Source organism: Pygocentrus nattereri, chromosome 22, assembly GCF_015220715.1.
Source record: "Pygocentrus nattereri isolate fPygNat1 chromosome 22, fPygNat1.pri, whole genome shotgun sequence".
NCBI lineage: Eukaryota > Metazoa > Chordata > Actinopteri > Characiformes > Serrasalmidae > Pygocentrus > Pygocentrus nattereri.
The window spans coordinates 4,423,707-4,451,396 of NC_051232.1; the positions used below are offsets into that span (position 1 = coordinate 4,423,707).

The 27,690-nt window shown below is 42.6% G+C and overlaps 2 protein-coding genes across 5 annotated transcripts in view; both read right to left on the reverse strand.

Moving 5' to 3' along the window:
- Positions 1-229: 229 nt before the first annotated feature.
- On the reverse strand, positions 230-24,149 carry tdrd7a (tudor domain containing 7 a). Of its 4 annotated transcripts, none has more exons than XM_017724141.2 (19): positions 24,054-24,149; positions 21,599-21,806; positions 20,953-21,097; positions 19,593-19,764; positions 17,587-17,666; positions 17,291-17,490; positions 15,910-16,105; positions 15,224-15,407; positions 13,536-13,802; positions 12,219-12,405; positions 10,302-10,413; positions 8,621-8,823; positions 7,813-7,947; positions 5,594-5,677; positions 3,989-4,123; positions 3,464-3,574; positions 2,474-2,892; positions 1,500-1,660; positions 230-946 (listed from the first exon to the last, which is right to left on the reverse strand). In XM_017724141.2, the coding sequence occupies exons 2-19, from the start codon at positions 21,803-21,805 to the stop codon at positions 726-728; spliced, it is 3,219 nt and encodes a 1,072-aa protein (XP_017579630.2). In that variant the 5' UTR covers position 21,806; positions 24,054-24,149; the 3' UTR covers positions 230-725. The 4 variants fall into 4 exon arrangements, with proteins under 4 accessions (XP_017579630.2, XP_017579629.2, XP_017579631.2 ...); XM_017724140.2 differs by lacking the exon at positions 24,054-24,149 and adding an exon at positions 23,973-24,053; XM_017724142.2 differs by lacking the exon at positions 24,054-24,149 and adding an exon at positions 23,721-23,740.
- Positions 24,150-25,843: 1,694 nt separating this feature from the next.
- The window catches only part of LOC108443450 (stimulated by retinoic acid gene 6 protein-like), a 37,897-nt gene continuing 36,050 nt past the window's right edge, over positions 25,844-27,690 (reverse strand). The window contains exon 18 of the mRNA XM_037532700.1: positions 25,844-27,639. Within this exon, the coding sequence (XP_037388597.1) occupies positions 27,482-27,639 (158 nt within the window). The 3' untranslated portion in view covers positions 25,844-27,481. The remainder of the gene's footprint in view (positions 27,640-27,690) is intronic.

Sequence of the window (27,690 nt, forward strand, 5' to 3'; positions counted from 1 at the left end):
CACGTAACTCCACACAGTGTGATGAGTTATGTACACGGTTAGCACAACGCTAAATGGTGGGGTACAAGCTTCCTCTACCCGTCAGCTACATCACCCTCGTACCTCCAGCGCTAAAAATAAAGCAGCAAACTTCAGACACCAAATGCGTCTTGGCTGACTGACCACATTTGGGAGGCTTTGTTTAACAGATACGAACAAAGTGTTTAAGAAAATAGTGATTTTCTGAAAATTGGGGTTTTTTTGTTTGTCTGTTTTTTTTTTTAATAAAAATACAAACAGAACCGTCAAATGAACAGATCCTGACAAAACTGAACATTTTCCTTCACAATTCAGCCACTTTTTCCTTTTTCTTTCACTGGAAAACACAAATAAAAGTGCAAAACTCAAACTGATCACAGCCAGAAAAAAAGTGCATCACAAACCAGACAAACGAGAAAACAAACCAAGCAAACAAAACCAAATGGCTTCACTGTGAATCTGTGAAAAGGAAATAATGTTCAGTTTTTACACGGAACAAGAGAAAACTGCCTTTAACGCTCTTCAGGACATCAGGAAGAAATATACACACGCGAAGCTCCACCCACCAAGAGGTTCTAATATCCAATACACCCTTTTTCATTTTTTTTCACCTAAATCGGCGAAATTGATGTTGAATTATTGTCCAAAAAGCCTAGACTGAAGTATAAACGGGTGAACTACATCCCCCTTGTGGTGAGAGTGGGATATTACGCTGCTCTGCTGAGCTCGTCCATAAACTCAGCCATGATGTTGTGGATCCACAAGTCGCTGTCATCCGCCGACGTGTCCACCAGGTAGACAGACAGCCGGCGGTCCCACGGCTGCGCCCCCTCCTGGATGGACTCGATCTGCGCCACCAGCGGCCGTCTCTCCACGTGGTTCCGGAACACCATGGAGGCCTCTTCACCCCACCCGGCCTGACGTAGGCCTGACAGACCGACAAGTAAATAAATAATATCAATCAGCCTCAATAAAGAGCAACGTTTCTGATTCATACATGAACCCTCGTGTGAAACGCTCTGGTCTAGAGAAACTTACTGAGTCAGAATCGTTCACAGTGGTGATGACAGGAACCAGACGACCACCTCTAAAAGCTCCCTCACAGAAAGTTATTACATGAAATGGTCTCGATACACCGCCTGATGTCTGAGACGCCGTTTTACGAGCTTTGTGAAGATTTTGCCCTTAAAATCAGTTCGTAGTGGAGGGAAGCATGCTGGACACAGAGAGGTTTTAAATCGCCCCCCCCTTAAAGACTCAAAAGACTCGTGTAGGTCTACTGGTGGTTCTGGACTATATATATAGGTCTACTGGTGGTTCTGGACTATATATAGGTCTACTGGTGGTTCTGGACAGTAAATAAAAAGGCTACATCTGTGCTGAAGACACAGCGACCCCTGGTTCCCATCACCACTGTGGCTGACTGTATTAATTCAAAGTGCACATTGAAGAAGTACAGTTGTTGCCCAGCTGTGTCTGACCTGCCAGCTGTGCAGGAATCCCCTGGAAGGGCAGCTGTCTGAACTCGTTGATGAGGGGGCGGAGCTGGGAGCAGTGGACCAGCTCGTGCTTCCCATAATCCAGTTCATACACAGAGACTAAAGAGTTTGTCAGAACACCTTTAACCAGCACACGGTGCCAACTATAGGAAAGGGGAAGAGAAAGAGGGGAAAAACAAACTGATCATTATTATAATATACATTTTCTAATCTTACACTATATAGAGGACGCAACACAGTGTGTCATTTTGTCTCATCAATACACCCACACACACCCACACCCACCCATCCCGATTAGGCATAACATCAGGATCTCCTCCTCGTTTCTGCGCTCACTGTCCATCTTATCAGCTCCACTTACTGTATAGCTGGTCTTTGTAGTTCTACAGTCACAGACTGGAGTCCATCTGTTTCTCTGATACTCTGTTACCCTGTTCTTCAGTGGTCAGGACCCCCATGGACCCTCACAGAGCAGGTACTATTTGGGTGGTGGATCATTCTCAGCACTGCAGTAACACTGACGTGGTCGTGGTGGTGTGTTAGTGTGTGTTGTGCTGGTACGAGTGGATCAGACAGCAGTGCTGCGGTCTTAAAACACTCATTTCACAACCTCAGTCTTCTGCTTGTCTCTCACATAAGCCCACATGCTGGGTGAAATAAGTTTCTACTCAGAGAAAACCGCCACTCACTGTCCACTCCAAGCAAAAAACAAAAGCCCACTACAAACACCTTACTAAATAAAAAGGTACAGCCGCATGCAAAAGATTGGGCCAATTATAAGTGAAAATAAGTGAACTGTACAGACGTCTACAGCCAGGAAATAAGACACTACATATTGTTACTGTCAAAAACATTTCAAAAGGTTTTTTTCCCCAATTCAGCAAGAACTGTCCTCATTTTCAACTGATCAAAAGAGTAAAAATAAATAAATATTATGAAATGCGTTTTTCACTCACTTGCTGTCGATCTTGGCAGCATAGATGTGGTTCTTCTCCACGGTGACGCAGTTCTCCTCCTGTCGGTTGTAGTAGAGGATCATCTCTCCCATCAGCACAACCAGCTTGTACAGCTCCTGCCATGGCTGTAGGACGAAGTGCCCCGGGTGACAGGCCACCGACACGAACACGTCCAGGTTCTGTCCCGGCCGAGGCAGTTGCATCGGTGGGGGCAGGACAGGGGGTGCCAGCGCGCCGGCAGGCAAGGGAGCGTCGCCCGCCTCGGGGAGGACGGTAACTCCACTAAGGTGGGCGTCGTGCCGACACTGCCACAGGCTGGAGGAGGTCAGCTGCAGGTTCACACTGGAGAAGCGGTCGTGAGGTCCAGCGCCACGGAAAAGATAAACATGTACGAGTCCCGCTGAGTCTAGACTTGAAATCTAACAGACACAAATGGGAGAATTAAGACACAGTAAAAAGTTGAAAAGTTCTCCATTTTCAAAAGTTCTCTTTTTTCGATTTTTAAAATATTTGCATTTTATTTCTTGCATGGAAAAACAAGATATTCCCAAAACACACATACATATATACATATACATACATACACATACACATATATATATATATATATATATATATATATATATATATATATATATATATATATATATATATATATATATATATATATATATATATATATTACTGGCCAGCCTGTTTTATTGTTCAGTCGGAATGGAAACTATTCTGACAGTGACAGTATACAATATTCTTAACAAAACTAAACAAGAAAAAAGCTTTTTTTATTAGTTTTTAACGGCGATTTCAACAAACAAAAATGACTCACAAATAAAGTGACTAATGTGAATGACGTGAGTGGGAAAACTAAAAAACGGAAGATGAAAACCTGAAAACAAAAACTAAAGAAGTTCAATTTTTCAGGAACTTTCAACTTCTCAGTCAGTCATACAGTGGACTGATCAGTTAAAGCTCCATCACTCTGCCTCTCACCTTCATGCTGCAGTCGTCTGCGCTCAGCAGCGTCTCTCTGAGCCACAGGACGGCATCGGGGGGGCACACACTTCCATCCACCGACAACTCTGCGAGACGGCACTTAACAGCCTGTAAATGAACAAAATCAGCCTAAACAGTTCACGAACAGCATTTCATAGCCTGTAAATGAACCGAATAAATAAGTTTAAACTACCAACAAACAGCATTTCACCCAATAAACAGCATCACAGCCAGTAAACAAACTAAATCAGTCTAAACCACCAAAACAGCTTTTCACAACCTGTGAACAAAACAAAAAACATATTTAAGACTGAAAGTTTCTGTTTAACTGAGTTTAAGAAGTGTGATAACTGAGAACTGACGAGCAAATGAGTCTGCATAGCTGTTTAACTCAAACTACTTAAAACATCTAAAATATAAAATCAGACCGGCCGACACCGTCATCGGAGGTTTTAGCTAAAATCTGTATCGGCCACAAACGTCTCGTATCAGCCGGACCCCAACATGTCCATGTGCCTGTACCTGTGGCGGGATGGTGATGAGCTCCCTGAGGAAGGCTGGAGGGATTTCTCTCAGCTCGCTGACCTCCAGCGAGGCAGGAAGACCCAAATCCACAAACCGAACGTCCAGAACGCGACTGCCGTGAAGGTTAATCACCTGGAAAAAAGAGAAAGCCATCCCTTCATTTCTCCAGTCAGTTACTCCGCCTGAGCACGTCTTCCATGAAGGCTGAAGAGGAATTTGCCTAAACCGCTGGATTATTAAATGGTTAAGATGTAAACAGTGACTCGGAGTGGTTTGATGTAAAATGCCCCGTTAGTTTTCTCAGTTTTACGAAAAACTTTTGGTCTAAAACATTTTTTTAATCTTTTGAGAGAGACGTGCAGGACGCTGCGAGGCAAAACAGCTCCCAAAGAAAACTTCCTTTATCATCAAGATTCCATATAAAATGTAGGTTCTCTGGTGGTTTTGAAAAGTACATTTAATTAAGATATGGAATGACATGAAAGCTTGCAAGTACGCAAAGAAAAAGACATGTTTAGAATCCTTTGTAGCCAAGTCCTGCATTAATGTTCCTATGAAAACATTTTAGTGATGTTTACATGACGATCCTTGTGCATTCTGAGACTAAAATACACCAGTAACTACTGTGGAATTATTTTGGTTCAGTGAGTTTAACAACTACGCAAATACAAATCATGTCCAAAAAAAACTTTCTGGGTATACTTTGGGTTTTTCCATCTGAATTTACATGCCCAAACTGTAAGGCTAATTATTCAGTAACTGCATGAGATAATTTAAGCTCCTCTCAAATGAACAGAAAATGTGTTATGATCACACATACTGCTGTATGCCTTAGAAACCTTAGACGCTCTGTATTATTTTATTAAAATCATTTTTAGAGTTGATCACTGAAGAGACGCCGTCTGAGATCCAGTTTAAAGCTCAGATTTGTGGAAAAGTGGGTCGACTTTCAGTAGAAAAAAGTTACTTTTACTACAGTTTTAAAAATGTTTTATTATGACTGGAAAGAGGACAGTTACAGCTCTCGTGTGACACGCACCTTTTGAATGAAGCTTGAGAAATATGTATATTTTGTATATTAAATAGGTAAAAAATAAATAGTTGGGTCACAAGGTCAATGCATGCAAAATATGGCAAACATCTTAAATGTGATCTGCTGGCTTCACAATGCGCACAGTGCTTGGTCCCCCATGATCGCCATCTGCAATTTTTAATACGTGGTCATTTGGGCACGACTGCAGTTACGATGAAGGTGAAAACTAAATTAAAGTTGATTGTCTTGGTTGTTAACCATGATAATTTACATATGTTTACCTTGTTTATTATCTGTGAATTGGCTGAATAATGAGTGCAGATGACCACCCCACTTTCCTAAAATTAAAAAGCCACCAAATGAATATCACGCCGATCAAAACAGCAAATTTCTACAGACGGTAACCAAGTTTGCATGTTTGTATAAAAGACACCAAGACGTACAAGTGATCCAAATACTGATCTACCGTATTTAAATTACATCACGTTCAAGTAAGTCACTGTAATGAATGTGAAACAGAAGGAAAACTGGACAAGTAAAAGAAAGCGGCAGCGGATCGATGTGTTTACCTCCACTCTGGCCCATCTGCCTTTGAGTCGAGCCAGGCACACTTTACCACAGAACGGCCGGGACACCAACAGCTCCCACGTCACCTGGGCAAATATTAACGCTCCAGTACACAAGATATAGAATTTTTATACTGCACAACTTTAGATTTAAAAGAGCTACAGTAAAGCATGGAGTGAGTACTGCTAAAAATAATTAGCACAATATTTTCTAGCTAATCAAAAATCATGATTATCGGACCCCCATGGACCCTCACAGAGCAGGTACTATTTGGGTGGTGGATCATTCTCAGCACTGCAGTGACACTGAGATAGTGGTGTGTTAGTGTGTGTTGTGCTGGTCTGAGTGGATCAGACACAGCAGTGCTGCTGGAGTTTTTAAACACCTCAGTGTCACTACTGGACTGAGAACAGTCCACCAACCAAAAACATCCAGCCAACAGCGTCCTGTGACCACTGATGAAGGACTGGAGGGTGACCGACACAAACTGTGCAGCAGCAGATGAGCTGTCGTCTCTGACTTCACATCTACAAGGTGGACCGACGAGGTAGGAGTGTCTAATAGAGTGGACAGTGAGTGGACACCGTTATTAAATGTGAACCCCAGTTTCCCAACATACTTTCAAGCCAATTCTCTCTCAGTTCTTTTACCAAAACGACAATCACATTTTTACACGTCGCTTTTGGGCTACATGCCCATCAATGATATCCAGCTAAATTAACGAGGAACGACTATTTTAAGTCTGATCCATCTCCCCCCCACTGCGCTCCATCTACACTGCTGGTCTCGCAGGTGACATAAATGGAGATCATCCACAATCTGGCAGTTTACAAAAGGTGCTCTAGTGGCGTTTTTCCACCAGGCAGCGCAGTAGTTATAAATATGAGGTTATACACTTTCTCGCCATTTCCACTCACAAGTGAACTACAATGTACACGGATACCCAGGCTGAGTTTAGTTGCTCTTCTCGCTGGAGTACCAAGTATGCTCACTCATAACATACAGGTGGTGCTAGAAGAAGGCAGACGACTGATTAGTCAAGTGCAAGAAGCCAGATGACAGCTCAAATAAATAAATAAATAAGCCATTACACAAAAACGTCCACTTTTGTATCTCTCCATAGGAGTCACATGTGTTATCAGTCCTCATCGGTGTTACACATTAGAAAGGCAACACCAGAGACGTTTTAATGAAGAATGTGTTTTACAGAATACCTGCTGCAGAGCATCAAACCACATCCTGTCAATCACGGAAAATCCACTAGAATATGGAATTTAATCCGTTTGTGTTCTATTTTTTCACAATGACCTCAGAATAAAGTCGGTCGCACCAGTGACGTCGGATAAAAGGCATCATATGAGATCAGGAGCTGAATGAGAAGATCTCTGATTACTGAAAGATTCTTCATAGATCCTCAGAAAACAGTTTGTTACACGGTAACACCAGTGACTACTTCTGGGGACAACTTTCATTATATATTGTATAATATTTATTTTCTTTATGTAATTTAATTTATATGTTTCATAGTCATGTACAGATTACTGTAGTTAAAATTACAGGAAAAAAATGTTTTCTTCAAAATATGGCCTCAGCCGTCACACACGACTGTGGGGGCGAGTTTTTCCTGTGGTGCTTGGAATTCTAGATAACTCACTTAAAAACCAATATTGCTGAATTGAGGCTCAAGAAGGTTTAACTGATAAAATAACTTTTTTTTTATTAAAGTATAATACATCTGTGTAAGTGTAATACACACAAAAATGGACGTTTCTGTAAAATGACCAATAATTAAAAAACAAAAACCATCACCAGCCAGCCAGAGTTCTCCATTGTTGCTACTGTTGTTTGTCTAGTTACTGCTAAAGCTAGACTTGCATGAGAAAGCCTGCAACCAAACAGGCTGAAGAGAACTTCATCTACTTCCATGGTTCTCTTATGCAATGAGACACAGACAGAAGTACTCAATCAGGGCATGGACAGATCTGGGTTCAGACCTGTAACCGTACAGCAAAGCTAAAAAGCAAAAAAAAGTGGCATATTTAAAAAAAAAAACAAAAAAAAAAAAAAACGGATTAGAACGTATGACACTAACGTTGTTTATTAGCAGGAGAATTTTATGAGACAGCCCATCACAGCTTTGCCAAAAAAAGGACTAATTTTACCTCTTTATAATAATAAAGGAGGAGTCAGCTCAGGGTCAAGGTGACGTCCCATTGGGTACCTGAGAGAGCAGATACGATTCAATCTTGCTCATGACGTCTCGGAGCTTGGCCAGGCCGCGGGACGGTAGCTGGCAATACACGCTGCCATCTGAACACACGTTGGTCACACAGACATCAGAGTACGAACTGTTCACCTGCAGGAAACGAAAAGAAGAAAACAACTGGATTTAAGCCAAAAAAAAAATTTAAAAAATCCCATCTCCATACAGCAAGCTGTCAATGGAATAATCTGTGAAAGTTGTGCTGCTTGGCACTACAGCCTAACTGACGCCTACAAAAGAGAGGAAGGCTATAAAAAGACATGAGCTAGAAGCAGTTGGATAATTTCCGCTGTCCTGCAAGTCATTAAGAAATCGGAACTGTGGAAATCTAGAAAAGACTCGGACAGAACTGCTCATATTCCGGACAGAAAGGCAAAGCAAAACCCCCATATGACAACCTTGAAGCACCTTCAAGGTTTAGCTACTTTCCCAAGCTGCTTACATGCAACCTCATCACAAAAGTCAACATCTGAGGTATGTAGAACAACATCTAGATCAGCCAGAGGCATTTTGGAAACGAGTAGCAAGTGCTGAGTACTGATAACGTAAAAAACATTTGGAGAAAAAAGTAGCAGCATTTGATGAAAACAACAGTGCAAACCGTTAGGCGGTGCTTTGGGGTTGTGGCATTAAAAAAAAAAGTTGCACTGGAACAATTAATTCCACTAAATATCAGTAAATAAACAGCACAAATTCATTAAAAGGTCTAATGTTAACAGAATTCATCAGTGCAGTCACTGAACAAGTGATGCGTTTGTAAACTGACCTGAAGGGGGTTCTCCATTGTTTTGTCCTGCAGAGCCTGAAGGCAGGCGGAGTTTATGTTAACGTCAGTCTGCTGAGACGTATCGTACAACACCACGAGAGGCGTGGCCTCCCGCTCCACCAGCTCAGCCAATAGCGTCCGTCCACAGGCAATGGACTCTAGAGTCTTCAGGACCTCTGGATCCTCCCTGAACGGCTCCAGACCTCACAAACAGTCATTCAAACATTAAGAAGGTGCAATGTCACATAAATATGCAGGCAATAACAATCACAGACGGCTCTATCCACAAAATCCATCTTAAAAAACGTTCCCATTAACTAAAATGCAGCTGATTAGCCAAGACATGGCTGAGACCTTCTATATATCAGTTCAACGGACTCCACACTATACAGTGGAAAACTCATGGATAGGCGCACTGAGCAAGATTTCCCTGAAACTAACGGTAAGGGAGAAGACAGCAACCACTTGGAAGAAGTTACACCTGAAAAGCAGGAGGAACAACAGTTACCCGAGAACAATGGGCTTCATTCACCAGCGTCTCAAGTTGTTCTTAAATGTGCTCTTGAGAAAGGTCCCAAGCAAAAATCTACATCAGATTCACTATTTGTTCTTAAAGCACAGGACTGTTCGCAACTTTGTGCTCTTGAGTGTGTATAGATTTTGTTTTTACCCAAAATAAGAAAACACTGAAACCAAGAAGAACCCAAGAAGAACCCTAGAAGAACCCTAGAAGAACCCTAGAAGAACCTTAGAAGAATCTTAGAAGAATCTTAGAAGAATCTTAGAAGAATCTTAGAAGAATCTTAGAAGAATCTTCCTTTTATGAACGGTTGGTGAGTAAGGGCCAATAAGCAAATCAACTGCACTGCAATCATCTCTATTCCTACACAACACGCAAAACTCAGACGCACATCTAGAAACAGCACACACGCACACCTTCAAACTGTTTGAACTTTGGTCAGGCGAAATCAATAAGGTGTCTTATTGAAGACAGCAATTCAGCTCATGTTTGCACAAAAGACATTTCGTGTATGATCCCAAGAACACCCACAGTGAAGCATGACGATGGGAGCATCACGATCTGGAGCTGCATCTCTGCAATCCGTAAAGGGGTGTTACATTACATTAAAGGAAGCATGAAGGTACCAAGTGATAAAAGAGAATTTAATCTCATCGGATGGACATTTCAACAAATGAAACGCAGTCAAAATAACTCAAGACTGCTTTCTAAAAACGTGAAGGTGCTTGCATGGCCTAGGCAATCTCCTGACTTGAGACCTCACAAAGTTTATGGAGGATTTTAAAATTGTGAGCACACTGGAGGACCCTCAAAAGTTCCTTGGGGACCTGAAGACAGTTTGAGAGGAACGGCCTGAAACTGAACCACAACGCAGCAGAAACCTAAAACGTCTTACTGTACAATTCTCAAAAGGTGTGTCAACAGTGGCTTTGCAGACAACATATTAATGCTATTCATTTGTGGCATATGAATATTTTTCCTCATCAATTTTGATTTTTATTTTTGATGTTGTATTCATAAGTCCAGAGTGTAAATCTGCAGTAGCGACATAGACAGAAAGTGCAGAATAAGAATTGTGGTTGGTTGAGCTGCCCCTCTAAATACAGCGGCAAACAAACACGCGTCTATTTAGACACACAAAAAGCTTCAGGTGAGAGTTACCTGCCAGTTGGCAGCTGGTGGCCTGGAAGGCCAGCGTGAAGAACTGGTCACTGAGTCGGAAGAGTTTGTCCCCGCCCACAACCTCTGAGAAACCATGATCCACACAGAACACCTAAACATGTACAGAAACAAAACCATTAGCACGTGACCACCTGCCAGGTCTACAGCGGTTTACAGAGCCTCTTCATCTTAAGAACGTATCGGAGATCAATCTCTTTTCCAACCTGATCCTATCGGTATACTTCAACGTTGAGTACCAGGCGATGCCGCAGAAGACCCCTGGTCAAATGACTGGTTTTGCTGTCTTTCTATATAATAATAAATAAGCCCATCCTCTACAGAGGACATACTTGGGTATGGCACTGTTCTGCACATTTTAGTGCATAACATCTATTAAAAAATATATAAAACATTAAAATCTGCCACACCTTTTGAATAACAAACAGTAACTGCGCATTAAAAGGTGCAAAAGTGTGTTCACAGCAGGAAACGTGTTGATTTTCTAAGTGAAAATAAAATCAACACCACGTCACTTGACCAAACTTTTGCGTACAACTCCACTCAAGCCTGCTAAAAAAAAAAAAAACGTTAAAACTACTTGTCTTCAGTAGTTTCTAGGGGTGGGAATCTCTAGGCACCTCACGATTCGATTAGGATTCGGAGGGGCTACAATGCGATTACGAAACGATTATCGACGCACCTTGTTTAATTTTTTTTCTGTTCAGGATTTTTTTCCTCATTGTGTGACGACTTGGTACTTTTAATCCAAAAGTATCTGCAAGTCCATAATGAATTTACTTCCAGTATCTTTTATTAACAAAGCAAATGGAGGTGATGCGGCGACTGAACTGGAAGACTCATTCACTGCTCTTGTCTGGAGCAGACGAGGCTCTGCTGCCACTCATCTGTGATAAAATGCGCCGTTACAGTGGAACAAGATCCTGTGGTAACGGGTGTTCGCGCAGCACATTACCGCCACTCTACTCGTTTTCTTCAGCGATTCTATAACTTCGGTTTTGGCCTTGTTGTAGAGAGTGAGGGTTCGCTGCATCAGGAAAATATCTTTGCTATTTTATCTTAAACGGTGCAGCAGTTACATTCTGGCGCCTCAGGCACCATTTAAGGTGGAACGGAAAGATCTGAAGGAGAAGCTGGTGAATGAGAAGCGAGTTCGCTAAAGAACATTGAGAGACGTTTTACAAGAAACTTCAACTTTCTGAAAAGTTTCCAGCTGGTGATCCAAGAGAAGCAGCATGAGCCGAGCTACAGCTTAAAGCACAGCAAGTCTGCGTTTTTGTTTGTATTGTGTTTTTACCCTACACAAGGCCATTAGTACATACTGAGAAATATGTACTGAGAAAATGTTGTGGCTCCCAAGGTGGTTTGATTTTCATTGAAAGGACAAAATGATTTATTAACATTGGCGCTGCGACCCCTGCGCTAGCTTTTAACGGAACTAGTTAGTGGTGCACCTTAACTGATGGCATAAAAACTACGATGTTAGCTACCCTGCCCATCATGGCTCATCAAGATTTAAACTTGGGGCGACACTAATGCTAACGTAGTTGTCCGGCTACAGGTAAAACCTGCCGCAGTACAGGCCGTTTCAGTAACTCATGCTTAAATACCACCCATTTAGAGGCCGGAGTGGGGAGGACAGACCGAGTCCAAGGCATTTCCTGGTTCTGATTGCCGTAACAGTCACTCACACATAATCGCAAGCTGGAGTCCGGACAAAAGGCGGCTCAGACGCAGAGCAAACTGCTGCAAGAGGAACGCAAAACAACAAAAAACAAATGATCGGAACTGGATCGAGGTTAATACAGCCAGTACTCGAATCATTAAACCACGCCTGGATGAGCTCAGACTCCGATCCACCTCCAGTACACACCCTGATACGCCGTTGGTCTCTCGTACCTTAACGTTCTCCGTCGTGACCTGGTGCACCTGGGCTCGGAGCACAGACTCATCCTCAAGGGCGACTGCAACCAGCTGACCAATCGTAGGAGAGGGGAGAGAAAGCCCCGCCCCGTTATTGCGGTAAAACTCCGACATGGCGTCCTCCATCTTCTCCAGAGCCTTAGAATAGTCCTCACCCACATACCTAAACAAGTAAACAGTAAACAGCACTGTTACACCAATAAACGTCATTACACAAATAAACGGCGCTCTCAAACAAGATGCAATGAATAAACAACCTTGTCCACATTCAAGGAACTTCTCCGCTCAAAAAGCAGCTCCCATTATCAATAAATCAAACCTAGAACTGAACAATCAACCAAAAAAATTCATAACCGATGTACGCAAAACATTCAAAACCTCTGCTCAAATGGCATGTTCTGCTGATTTTCCAAGTGAAAATAGGCATTCTCTGCTGAGAATGCACTTAAATATTACTGGATGGATGGAGATGGATGGATGGATGGATGGATGGATGGATGGATGTCAAAAAGATTCATCCAATTTCAAAATGAATTATTTCATTAGTAAATCACTACAGAACAATGCAGTAAGTCGTAAATGGTTTAAGTAATTATCTAACCCTAAATGCTCAATATGAACTTCCTCCAGCTGTACTGACAACTTCAACCAGTGCTGTGGAACCAACGGAGAACGCTCCGAGCTGTTGGAGGTTCACTGCTGACGAAAATCAGATTCCCTCTTACAGAAGTGGAGGATGCCAAACGCTTCCTGCTCTCCTCTCAGACTGAAGGGAGGCACCTTCCGGCTACAGTCAGAAACTCTACGCCTCCCTCTTACAGTTGGATTGTGATTGGTTCCTCGGCGCCTCACGGTTGTAAAAAATATGGCACTTCGAAATTGGATTAATCTTTTTGAATCACCCCGTAGTTTAAATGTTTCATTTTATCCAATGTGTTAGCATTTGGACCAAATCTACTAACATTACCGAAAAATATTTGTGTTACAAATGCTGCAAACTGAACGAAACTAAGCTATTTTATCTTTTTATTTTAGTGCAGTGACCCATCACCACCTAAACATTCTGCTCGTCTGGGGATCATAAATAACACGACATATTGGTCTGAAATATCAGGCATAAACATCGTCAACAAATTTATCTTGCTGATACCGACATTATTCCTAAAGCATCGTGCATTTCTATTACCATCATTAGTATTCCCAGCATTGTGCCAATAATTATTATTAATAACGTTATTATTTCAGTAGTAGCAGTAACAGTAGTTGAAAAGGGCAAAATGCTTGACAAACTACCTGAATATAATGTTAGTGCTGTTGGCCTCCATCACCAGCACTGAGGGGAATTCCTCTTTGGGCAGAGGCAGCGGAGGCACCTCTGGGTTGCCGTGGCGGGTGATGATGAGGGGCCGTGGCTGTGGCCGTGGAAACGACTGGGGCTGGGTAATGTTGGGCAGGGCATACAGGATGGCCTTATGACGGTTATCAGGCATCGGGTACTCCACCACGCAGGTATCGGCCAGCACGGACAGGTCATCCAGCACACGCTCGGGAAAATCACACCTGAGGAGGAACAGCAGGTGAATCGACTACACTTACTAAGATCTGTCACTACTGTATATCATACATCAGATCAATAACGGAGCACTCCGACTGTTAAACTGTTGATAGTCCAGCAAAATGCCTAATTTACACACCCGTTTCGGAGCACGTTGACCTTCTTACCCATGTGATTCACGCTATGGTGCATCCGTTTTGTGAAACTCTGGCTTGGCTGGACTTGAATGATGAAACTGTACCAGTGATTCCGGATATCCTCAATGCTGCCCTTTCTTTTAGCTATGCAGAGGTTTTTTTTTTGTCTTTAACATTTCATAGCGAGTCATACTGTGTTTCAAAAAACAGTGAATGGTCTGTGCGACCTGAATGAATGAAGTGTGGTTTTAGGGACATATCTGTGGAACCTGTTTGGGTGACTACTGACTCCATCAGCTTCACAGCTCCAGCTGTGCACCAAGTACAGCCCCATTTCCAAAAAAAGGTGGGATGCTGTGCAGAATGTAAATAACAATAAGACAATTATATGAAACCATATTTTTAAAGGAAAATACTACAAAGGCAACACAAATGTAGAAACTGAGAAATTTTGTCTTTGTGAAAAATATGCCCATTTTGCATTTAAGACCAACATCTTTCAAATAAAAAATGCTGGGGGGGGGGGGGGGGGGCATGTTTACCACTGTGTTTCATCACCTCTTCTTTTAACAGCACTCTGTAAGTGTTCGGGAACTGAGGAGAGACTGCTGGAGTTCAGAAACGATTTTTCCATTCTTGCTTGATTCAGGATTTCAGCTGCTTATCACTTCAGGATCTCATTTGTCATGTTTTTTATTTCATAGTGCACCAAATGTTATCAGTGGTGACAGGTCTGGACTGCAGACAGGTCCAGTTTAGCACCTGGGCTCTTTTAATACAGAGCAATGCTGTTGTAATACATGCAGACTGTAGTTTGTCACTGTCTTGCTGAAATTATATATATCGTTCAGCATTAATGGAGCCTTCACAGATGGGCACGTCACCCATGCCATGTGCACTAATGCCCCCCTATACCATCATGAATGCTGGCTTTTGAATTGTGCACTGATAACAAGCTGAGTGGTCTTTAGCCCAAAGGATTCAGTGTCCATCATTTCCAAATAGAATTTCAGATGTTGATTCGTCAGAGCACAGAACACTTTTCCACTTCGCCTCAGTCCATTTTAAACGAGCTCCGGCCCAGAGAAGGCGGCAGCATTTCTGGATCCTGTTTATATTTGGATTCTAGAGATTTAACATCGCATGGGATTATAAAATTTGGACACCAAACATGTGGCTAATCAACAGCGTTTGCTGTTGCATAAAATCATCTAAATTAGATTTTTCACCAAACCATTCCTTTAAATGAGCATCATTATTAAAGAATACGTATTTGTACTTGGCCGCACCTAAAGGCCTCCTGGAAGAGGCGGGGGAGTGCATGGGCCCACAGGCCATGACTGTACTTATCCAGCAGCTCCCGCAGCTTCTGCTTTACAGCTGGAGACAATGGCACCACTGGAGGAGGCGTGGAGGGCGGGGTGAGCAGAGATGGGCTCAGAGAGTCAGAGGGGAGAGAGGATTTAGGGGTGTCTGGAAGAGAAAAAGATTCACATTGTTTTCGCTTGTATGTAAATGTTGTATAAATTTTGTATTGTTAAATGTATTTTTCCCCCTTCCAGGTCCACTTATATGTGATTTATGTAAGAAAAAGTTACAATAGTATAAAAACCATCTATTTTATGCTTAGGGACAGACAGAAGATGGAAAAATTATGCCAAAATGAACTAAAATTAATTATTCACTACAGCAAAAACTATTATGGTAAAAACTATACTTTTAAGGTAAAATGCATTGTAGGTGCTTTACCTTCTCTACTTTAAACAGTTCAACAGACCAATTTTTATTTAAATATTTAAGTCCCTGTTCTTTGTACACAGCTCAACAATTCAGTGTTATTAACCACATGGTGTTTTAACAAACGTACTGATGCTGAAGCATGAATGAATGAATAAATGAATAACTCATTTATTGATAACACAACAGGCTGCGGTGGGCGAGAATAGAGGAAAAGTTCGGAGAACAGAATCATCACCTTCTCCAGAAGCAGACAGTTTCACACTGACTGGACCGAGCGGTTTAGGAGTAGGTGAAGTTGGAGACTGCGGGAGAGAATGTCCATCCATAGAAGACCTTGGAGGGGTTTTAGGGGTCACAGTGGGTTTCGGGGTTGCCTCTTTTGCGGGATACACCAGCCGTACTGCGACGTTAACACCACCCGGCTTCTCCACCTGAAAAAACAAAAGCAAGATAAAGTGATGCTCTGTAGCTCAAAATTCAAATGTAGTTCCCCTCTTCTACCCCAAACACAGGCGATCAGGATGCTGTTACGATTGTTTTAACCATTAGACAAACCTTTGTCCATGTTTACAGTTAATAGTACGGCTGGGCCCTTCAGTTGTGCTCATGGTGGGCTGGTGTCCTGCACAGCTCAGGGATTTCCCTGCTACAGGACCTTAAAACGGCCCATATCATGTAAACTTTCCTCCTTTTATCTTTGAAACAAAGACTGATGTAAAATATAAACAGTTTCAAAACGTACCATTTAACCTCCAGTCCACACAGGGGCGGAGTCGGCAACCCAAATATTAAGAAAAGACATTTTGTCATTTCGACACAAATCTAGCCACTTTGGAAGCCACGCAATGTCTATTTTACAACCTTCTCGGCTGTAAACGTCCCAATATCTGTTAATATACTAGTATAGACTGAAAAAACAACATGAACAAAAAACTCCTTTTGCCCTGCTTACAGCCACTTTTCTCGCATCTCCAGCAGGAATCTTTTCCGCAAAAGTAGAACAGTTTCTCGTAAAATGTCTCTCCACGTTTGACTTTTTACAAGGCTAAAGTCGCTTTTCATCCTCCAGCTCCTTGTTCAAATTTGTCCGTTCCACCTTAAGTGGTTTCTGAGGCCCCAGAAAACAACTGCTGCACATTTTATGGAGGAATGGAAAAATTTGAACAAGAAGTTGGCGAAGGAGACATCGAGTTCAGCCTCGCCACTTTGTAGTGTTTGACAGTTTCTCGTAGGAGATTAAACATCACAAAACCAGCTGGAGTGATTATAACTGCAAATAAGCCGTTTCGTCGCGCTCTCTCATCATCAACGTTCATCTTAAATTTTTCTCGGCGTTTCATTAGCAAGGCGAGATTGCTGTTGCCATGGTGACCAGCAGTCTGCACGCCGACAGTGAATTAGCAGTTCAACAGCGTTTAAGACCATTTACTGTTAAAACAGTGTTGAACGACCAGCAGAGCTTTATTTTACTACAAAGGCAGTAAAATAGTACCTAAAAATCGAATTCTGCTGTGGAGCCGCAACAGGGCAGTTAAAGAGCTGCATGTTATCGACCCCTGATCTAGGGAAAGGTCAGGGTGTTATAGTGAAGACGTTTATATGCTCGCTGTTCTCACAGTGCAGATGTGTGTCCAGCTCTCCAGCTGTGAGGGCACGTATGAAGGCAGCTCCTGGTGGAACATGTCTTTGTAGAGCTGAGGCAGTTTTGAGAGCCAGACGCCGCTGCAGTGTTTCTGCAGGAGTTGTTTTACTCGGCTCTGAATCAGCAGCAGGTCACCATCACCACCTGCACTGCCCTCTACAGGCATCCGCTGGCCTACAGGAAGAGAGAAACAACCCACGCTGACCAAAGCCGGACACACAGGCCGATCCAGAGCGCATGTGAGAGTGTATGAGTGAACGAACGCTTTACCTGCAGGCTGACCGTTCTTGGACAGATGAGTCGTCAAGTCCTTCTGGAACTTGCAGGCCAAAGCAGCCGTCTTGACTGACCTGAGACCAACGGTGAGATTAATAAGAATACGCGCAGTCTCAGTCTGAATGTACTGTAATATGAATAAACGCGTAAGACGAGAGTTAAAATCACTTTTCTATCACAGTTCTAACGCCAGAAACTAAGATGATACAGAAAGCAATACTGTTCTACTTCAACAGTGCACAGAAAATTAAACAGATTTTGCAATGAAACGCTCATATGATGCATGATCAATCCAAACGCATCACACTTTCTCAGAATGTCATGTAAAACGTGCCAGTCCATATAGGCTTGTGTATCGCTGCTGTCGGAAGAAAACCTTGTATCTCCATTTTTGCCATTTTTCAGCTTTTGACATAATTTGAAAAAGCCTGTCACTCTTTACACGGTGAGTAAATTTGATGATGAATAGACCAAAAGAAACGGCCCAAAATGCCTTGGAAAGATGTCTGGTTCCATTGACTTGCATTAAAAGTAAAGCAGGTTTTTTCCTTCTCCTGTAAAGTTCCTGTTTTGGAGATACAAGGTTTTCTTCCGACAACAGCGACATGTAATCCAAGCTACAAAAAAAAAACAACAAAAAAAAAAAAACACTCCCTTTAAATTCAGAGCTTCTGTGACATCACAAAATCTGATGGTTTAGCTGAGCTCGATTGGATACATCAGTCTTGAAGGCATGATAACAAAAACTGCCCGTTTAATTCTAACGGATAAAGAGAGGATGCAAAGTGGACATGCGGAAATTAATTATGGGCGGTTTGGGTCATTAAACCACACAAACATTATAATTGAACTTTGGGATAATTAAATAAAACACATGAGAAATGTACTAAATGGGGCCCTTTAATTACCACACATCTGTGAGAGAAGCACATCATTAATAGAGAAAAAATTAATTTTACTGCAATAAATTTCATTAATAAGGTAATTAATAAATCAAATCTGTGCAAACTGTTTGTTCTTTATAGTGTTGAATATAGCCGAGCATGGTTATATACATGCAGAGTGTCATGTAGCACCCGAGTATTTATCTCTTCCAGACTCTAATTACGTTTTCGTGTACATAAAAAAACGAAATCAATGCTAAGAACTGCTTATAATTAAGTAACAGAGCACAAGAGGGAGTGTCATCATGAAATAACATTAACATGATGTTATTCACGGTAACACGCGACTTCGGGTGTTCTACTGCTTTTATACATCGAGCTCCGCCCACTCGCTGCTCAGCCGGCAGTTCGTTCTCCAGCTCCTTACACAAAATTCCCAAACTGTTATCACTGAGCAGCTTTTCAGTCGGCAGCTGTGACAGAATAACAGCTGAACAACCTGGAATCAGCCAGAAATGAACCCAACACCATTCGCCAGCTGTGTGGTCTGATCTTCAGAGTCGGACCAAATCAGACTGAGCCGTAAAACTGACCCAATATCAGGTTCAGCTCAGTTTGGTCAGTTTTTCCAGATCAGTATTAATGTTGTTTTGTTCCAGCCGGTCTGTAAAGCTTCTTACAGCCCGTTTAGTTTGGCGAATGTTGTCGGGTTCATTTCTGGCTGATTCCAGGTTGTTCTTCTGTCACAGCTGCCGACTGAAAAGCTGCTCAGTGGCGACGACAGTTTGGGAATTTAGTGTCGTCTCGTCTTCAGAGTCGGACCAAATCGGCTGTCGGTCAGATGTGATCTTAACAGTGTCCGTTTTCTGTTTGTGGCAAAGTAAGAAGTGAAAACATTCAAATGACTTGAGCGACTACAGCCGTCAAAATCATCGCTTGGCAATGGCGTCTCAGCAGAGTGACAGCGTTTGTGGAAAAAAACGCGATGTTATGGTCAAATAACGGCACGATTAGAACAATTCTCAACCAATCAGCTCGTGAGGCCAGAACGAACTGTTACATAATTACTGTTAATTGACTGACAAATTCACAGCGATTTGATTTGTCCTCACTAACCCCAAGGGCTTTATACTCCTGAGGGCAGGAACTCTGCTGGCCTGGAGGTTGGCGAAGTAAACCGGCCGTTGGTCGCCTTGGAAACTGCACCGTGAGGTCCTTGACTGAAGAGCGGAGCTCTGTGTGGGACAGGTCGTGTGACCAGGCTGCCGCAGGGACGAGCGTGGTTTAGCTTCAAAGATAAAAGACAACACAAATAAACGAGCAAAACACAAGCATAAAACAATTTATATAATACATTAACAAACACTGTTAGAAATGAAAAGAACTCCGCTTTAGCATGTACAAATTCAATGATGTCATTTTCACTGAAGAGCTCTGCTGAGGTGCTGCCACACGCCCAAACACCTCTGACCACAGCTTGCTCGGCTGAAAATCTGTTGGAATGACCCATATCCCACACTATTCTTGTCCACTTACAACATTTGTGTGGGTTCATCTACCAAAAGCAGTTATAATTCATTTTTATTTCACAGTTTTTCCAACTTCTCTTTATCCTTTAGTGTCAAACAGGCTGTTTTTGTTACTGTGCCTTCAAGACTGATCTATGTAAATGAGCTCTGTTCTGATTGGCAGCCCTGCATTGTGACTGATTTAAAAAGCTGTCCAAGCTGAAACTCCCTAGTTAGAAGAGGAGGAGGATACACTCCAGCAGCACTGCTGTGTCTGATCCACTCGTACCAGCACAACACACCACCACCACGTCAGTCACTGCAGTGCTGAGGATGATCCACTACCCAAATAGTACCTGCTCTGTGAGGGTCCACGGGGGTCCTGAACCACTGAAGAACAGGGCAAAAGGGGGCTAACAAAGTATCAGAGAAACAGATGGACTACAGTCTGTAACTGAACTACAAAGTGCAGCTATACAGCAAGTGGAACTGATGAGATGGACAGTGAGCATAGAAACAAGGAGGTGGTCAGAATGTTATGCCTCACCGTTGTAAGTACGTTGGTTGGTAAGATATCAGAAAATAAAAACAGGTTGATTTTGCAGCTAGCTTAGTGTCCTTATATGGACAGTCTGTGCTGCTCTACAAGCTCAACTGTTACTCACAGCCCCTTCAATTTCACAACAATGGCACTTACAGTTGTCCAGGGCAGCTCTAGCAGAGCAGAAATTTCACAAACTGACTTGTGGCAAAGGCATCCTATGACAGTACCATGCATGATCCGTTCTACTGAACACTGCACGACTAGCGTCCACATACTTTTGGCCACACCGTGTATGACATTCGTTGCAGCACATTTAAGAGAAATATTGAAGTGAGTTGTAGTCAGACACGTTGGGCATTTCTAAACATGACACTTCATTGAAAACGAAGCCGCTCCTAACAGAATGGAAGTGAGCGTCTGTTACCGCTGTGCGTGAATAGAGAAGAGGACTTGGCCCTCATGTGGCAGTTCAGGAGCTTAGAACGTCCCGCCTTCTTCACATTCCTCTGTCGAGCGACCAGCTGGGCAATGTGCGCCGTCTCATCACAAACAGCCGCAAAGCACACCACCTACCAGACAAAGTAACTGTTCACATACTGCCAAGCTACTTTTACTACTACTTTTGTGAGGCTGAATAAACTGGGAGGGTTTCTGGTTTCTGCACAGCGCTGAACCCCTTAAAAGTGTTTCTCACATGCACACAGATTGAAGATCTCTAGAAAAACGAATAATCCATTATTCAATTTATGAATCACTATAATGCCAAATAACGTTTACGTAGTTATTGGCCTTTAAATTTACCTTGAGATTGCTTGATGCGTTTGCTAACTAACAACGAAAACAAAGATGAATGACTTTCAAGAATTCACAGATAAGTGTAAAATATCTGTAAACGCTAGGGACACAAAAACAGACATTTCTGTAGAACGACCCATCTGTGTTGCCGTCATGATGACCCCGGGTTCCCATCACCGCCGCTGTAAAGAAATCCGAGTCTGAACCGGTTTACATCCCGACCCCTGAAGACTGTAGAGGTTTTGGTAAAGTTGTGTAAGGGCGCCTTGCCTCACCTCTCCTGTGCGTGAGCGTTCGAGACGCACCACGCTGGGGATGGAGCGCAGGAAACTCTCCAGACTGGAGTGGCCGAGCTCTCTGTGCTGGATAAAGTCTCCGGTCAGAGAGCGGTAATCGGACTGCAGCCGCGTCAGAACCACGCCGTGTTTGCTGCTCTGCAGCACGGCGCGCAGCATCTTCTTCACCAGCTCCACGTCTGCCATCCTAAAACACACAGATTACAACGACATCGTCTTCAGCAGGTCCACATCAGTCATTCAAAACAGGAATCTTCATCATCGGGTCTAAATCAGTTTAAACATACACCATACACCCCGTGCCCGTTTCTCAGACATCGATTCATCTTGGACTAAATTTTAGCCTCCATGGAGAGTCAGTCATTTTAGCCTAGTGCCAGGTTTACTATGGGCCTGGGAAGCCGGCCCTTTACGTCCAGCCGTTTGTAGAAACATCATTCCTGCTCCTCTAGGTTTTCTAAGGCTTGTAATAGGCAGTTTCGCTGCAGTGACAGCCTCTACTCTTCTGGCAAGGCTTTACACTAGATGTTGGAACACTGCTGTGAGGATCTGATTGAGCATTAGAGAGGCCAGGTGTTGGATTATTAGGTTTGGGTCACTCCAACTCATCCCAAAGGTACTGGACAGAGCTCCATCAAGCTAAAGGACGTAGTTCCACCGCTCCACAGCTCTTAGGCTCATGCGTGGCTCCTCCAGAGCATCCCATTTTATTGGTTAGAGCTTTTCCATGGTTTCCACTGCTGGATTTTTTTTTAAATCTACGTAATTAAGTTAGTAAGATGCAAACAAAGTGATTCAGAGCGGTTTGGTGTGAAATGCATCGTTATACTGAAACTTCTGTACACAGTGGTGTTGATGGGAACCAGACGTCCACCTCGAAACTCTCCCTCACAGAAAATTACATCACATTATTACGAATACACTGCCTGTATACTGTATACACATATACTGAATACACCGTGTCTGAGACACTGCTTTACGGTGGATCTGATTACCGTTTTGGCTTAAACTGTACATGTCATTACACTCACGGTGGACAGGTACACACAGGACACTGTGAGGCCAAACAGTCCCTCAAGAAAACATTAACTTATTATTTCATTTCTGACTTTTTTATCGCCAACATTCCACGTCAAACACCAGACGAGACGTGTGGGTTCACTGGTGGTTTAGGATGGTAAATAAAAAGGCTATACTTGTGTTGTGGACATAGGAACCAGGCGTCACCATCACCGCCACTGTAGACAAATATGAGCCTCTGCGATCAACCGATTTGACACCAAACCACTCAGAACGACTCCGATTACATTTCTCCCACTGAACTAAGCACAGATGTAGATCAATCTGTGGAGCTCCCCTTTAATCTGCAGCATTTTCAGAAAATCAATATTATACCCCCAGTCAATATTAATATTCAATATTAGACCCCCAGTCAATATTAATATTCAATATTAGACCCCGAGTCAATATTAATATTCAATATTAGACCCCCAGTCAATATTACTATTCAATATTAGATGCCCAGTCAATATTAATATTCAATATTAGACCCCAATATTTATTTTATACCATCTTAAGGACGGAAGGGGGTCACAAATTGGTTGATTTGCCCCTTAAAAGGTATACATTTAGATTTATGCCCCGAGGACTTCAACCCCACCAGTCCGAGTTTGGCGCCCATCACGCTGAATAGCCAAGGCCAAGATCGGCTAGGCTAGGCTAGGCTAAGCTAAAGTAAACTCGTTCATAAAACGAAGTCAATGGTCAAAAGTAGGAGTCAAACTGGTTGAAATCAGCCCTGAAGGGTTCGGGTACTTACCAACTGACAGGCAGACAGTTCGCAAATGATTACTATGAACAAACCTGCTCCTTTTCTCATTAAGCTGGCCGGCTAAAGAAATAGCCGTTAGCGCTCTGGCTAGCTAGCATGTGTGGCTAACGCAACGGCACCTCCGGCGAAACTCTGCTCGTTTCATGTCGATCCCGAAGCCGAAACTCGCTCTCTAACTGAGAAAAGGGTCTAAAGGGAATACCTTTACAGATAAAAGCGCATAAGACCAAAGCGAAAGGTGTGCTTAAACGCCGCTAGCGCTAGCCTTACTCGAACTTCCCGTTCCACCTTAAATGCGGCAGCCGTTCCATTCAGGCCTGCGAGGCGCTGACAAGCACCTGCCGCACCAATTAAGGTGGAGCGAAGAATTGGACAAATAAAGCAGCAAATAAGTGGTCAGCTTTTTCTAACTGGAGCTTAAAGCGTACAGTAACTCACTAACACGGAGAAAAGACGTTTATTATTAATGTTTAACCCGATAAAGTCCGTTACGGCTCACAGGCGCAGTGTTCACAGACTCACCCGAGCTAAATCGTGGATAAAATGTTCTAAAACCAGCACCAGAGACTGTGTTTAAAGCGTTAAAACGCCTTTAACTCTCACCCCAGAGGCGGTTGGTGTGCTGAACCGGGTTAATGAGCTACTCTAGCTGCCGTTGCACCAGCTGTGCTGTGGCTGATGTCGCTGAAGGGTCAAGAGGCCAGAGGCTCCTGCACTGGCTGTGAATTACAGACCTTTAATTCTTTGGAATAAAGAATAAAACCGCTGTGAAAAACAAATACAGAAGACAGGGTGGCTGTCAAATAACTCCAGGATCCCCTGGTTTATATGGACGCGTGGATGGATTGAGTTGCTCTGCAGAGCCTTTTAGGAGACATGATTCATTTTCAGTAAGACGTGGCCACAAGTGAATATATTGAGGCCACGAGTTACTATACTATATTTAACATAACTCCTGCACTCAATATATTCATTTGAGGCCTCATGTGGTCATTTGTGGCTTCAGTAATGTAATTTGGGTCTGATGTATTTTATATATTCTATATGTTATTTTGTGGCCTTAATATAGTTTTTCATTCCATAATGCAGCAGATGTTTTCCGTGGCGACAGGTCTGATTTGCAGGCAGGTCAGTTTAGCACCCAGAATCTTTTAATATGGAGCAATGCTCATGTAAATCAGGCCAAATGTGGTTTGACACCGTCTTGATGGAATAATCAAGGCCTTCCTTGAAAAAGACGTGGTCTGGATGGCAACTGTTGTCAAAACCTGTATGTATTGCTCAGCATTAATGGTGCCTTCACAGATGTGCCAGTTACCCAGGCTATGTGCACTAATGCCCCCCTATACCATCATGAATGCTGGCTTTTGAACTGGGCACTGATAACAAGCTGAGTGGTCTTTAGCCCGACGCACGGTGTCCATGATTTCCTAAAGGAATTTCAAATGTTGATTCATCGGACCACAGGACACTTTTCCACTTCGCCTCAGTCCATTTTAAATGAGCTTGGGCCCAGAGAAGGTGGCAGCATTTCTGGATCCTGTTTATATTTGGTTTCTTCTTGGCATTTTGGACATTTAATTAGCATTTGTGGATGCAGCGACAAACTGTGTTCACAGACAGTGTTTTTCAGAAGTTGTTCTGAACCCATTGCAGTGATTTCTACTACAGAATCATGTCTGTTTTTAATGCAGTGCCGCCTGAGGGCATTCTTGAATTGTTGTGCTATTTGATTGAGTCTTTCACAGAGTAGTGAAGCCCTCCCCATCTTCTGAAAGACTCCGCCTCTCTGGGATTTACTGACCAATTAACCGTCAGGTGGTTTTTTTTAGCATTACACAACTTTACCAGCCTGTAGTTGTTACCACATTTTTCAGAACGTGTTGTTGGCTTCAAATTCAAAATGGACAAATATTTTTCAAAAACAATAAACTTTCTCAGGTTTAACATCTGCTTTGGTGTCTTTTTACTATTTTTGATTACATACAGGGTGTAAATGATCTGCACATCATTTTTTTTTATTCACATTTTGCACAGCATCCCAACTTTTTTGGAAATACAGTTGTATATTTAATACACAACTATATTACAAGTATATTGATATATATTAATATGTTAAATACATTTTCCACAGGAGGCATTATTCTATTGAAACAGAAAGGGCTATGTACTGGTAGAGTGTCAGTAAGAGTTTAGAATAGGGACAGTTTCAGATTTTATAGACGCTGTTAGACATAAAAAGTCGATAGTTCACCAAAAAAAGAAGCACAAAGTCCAGAGTTGACAGTTATTTATTTTTCAGCTGCAAAACATATATTTTTTTCTCTCTCTCTCTCTCTCTCTCTCTCTCTCTCTCTCTCTCTCACACTCACACACACATTATAAAACTGACATTTTCAGTATCATCTGACATTTATTGGCACAGGTGGGATGAATAAACCAGCCTACAGTCGTGTTACTTTAAAGGGGTATGTAACATTCATGATTCAGTGTTTGAGGTGTAATCAGAGTCATTCAGACTGGTTTGGTGTAAAATGGTTGATTGTAGAGACTCAGATTTCTTTAAAGTGGTGGTGATCAGGGAGACGGGTCGCCATGACAACGACACAAATATAGACATTTTATTTACTATCACAAACCACCAGTGAACCCACACGTGGCAAAATAGTGGAAATTCTGAATAAAATAATTTCATAAATCTGAAAATAATAATGTGTTGGGGGGACTATTTTGCCTCACAACACCCTGCATGCTATGTATCCCTCCCTGCATTTTGAGGCTGAAATCTTCTCAAAACTTTCGTAAAGCTGTCTCAGACATCAGGCAGCAAATTCATAACCATTTCATATCATAACTTTCTGTGAGGGAGCTTTTAAAGGTGGACGTCTGGTTCCTATCACCACCACTGTAATCCATTCTGCAATTTCACACCAAACCACTCTGAATGACTTTGTTTACATCTGAACCACTTAATTGTGCATAAAAAATGGTGCAATTCTCCTTTAAGTCATGCTGTAAACTTGGACCCTGTTGCAAATCAATGGGAAGCATTGAAGTGAATAAAACTAAGGAAGATATTATAACTGGTCATTCAAACTGACCATATGGACATTTTTTGTAACTTATCATTCCTACCTTATACCTACATGGCCATTTTACAAGAAACACCTTCCTTACAGGTGCACTTTGTAGGTTTACAGTTAAAACTGTAACAGCAGTTCTGTGCTCAAACACTGACCACTGATGAAGGACTAGAGGACAACAAGGAGATACGAGGGAGGGGTTTCTAATAAAGTGGCCAGTTGTGTGTAGTAGTAATTATTGAGGCAAAATGAGTCTTTATGAAATTTCACTTTAAAGGGCCCATATCATAGAAAAAAAAAAACTTTTTTGTTTGTAAACATTGTTAAAAGGTACAAATGGCACCCATCGCTTTGTCCACACTGTCCACACATCCACACATAAGGGGGGCTGAGCCACAAAAACAGCCCATTTTGACCTAATTGGTTTTGTGATGTCACAAAATCAGCTAATTTGCATATATATTCAGGCTACTGCAGCGTAGCCCTGGCCACTCACACAGACGTTGTAAAGAGTGTTTCAGCACAGACTGCCTTTTGATCAAGGCAATCAGAAGAGAGCTCATTTGCATGCATCAGTATTAAAGGCACAGCCTGTTTGGTTCTAAGGGAAAAAGGGAGGTGGGAAAATTGAATTCTGGCCTACGATACATTTTTGATACAGTAACCCACATAAGCAGTGCAAGTGGACCTCAAAGGGAAAAAATAAAGTGTAAGAAAAATGTGGGATTTGGTCACTTTAATTGACCATACAGGTCCTAGATCAGCACTCTGATCATGAATTCGGGCCCTGGGTAACAGCGTAGACTAATATAGCCACTAGGTGGTGCTGCAGGCAGGCTAATCATCCCTGCCTTTGTGTAGGACCTCGTATTCTTTAAATGCACCACGCCTCCTTGTCCAGGGTCTCGTGGAACTGTGCTCAGGGCTCAGACAGCTTTGGCAGAACAGTCATGTGACCTTGACCATAGAGGTCATCACTCGGGCGATGGCCAGGGGGTCCTGAGGGATGGGACTCTGTCGCTTCCTCAGCAGGATGAGTTTGGGGTTCTTCAGCAGAGTGTAGAACAGGAGCCAGCGCACACGGACTCTGCCCCCTACTGGACAGTCTGAGGAGGACAGGGAACATTTCCAGTTAAAAGGATGGAAGTAGGCGCCCA

Excerpts from the sequence above, each read along its gene's own strand:
- tdrd7a (XM_017724141.2), bottom strand. The coding sequence starts at position 21,805 with ATGGCAGACGTGGAGCTGGTGAAGAAGATGCTGCGCGCCGTGCTGCAG. Across the intron at positions 17,667-19,592 it reads AGGAGTATAAAGCCCTTGGG|GTCAGTCAAGACGGCTGCTT; the intron begins GTTAGTGAGGAC and ends CGTTGGTCTCAG. Across the intron at positions 12,406-13,535 it reads AGCACTAACATTATATTCAG|GTATGTGGGTGAGGACTATT; the intron begins GTAGTTTGTCAA and ends TTACTTGTTTAG.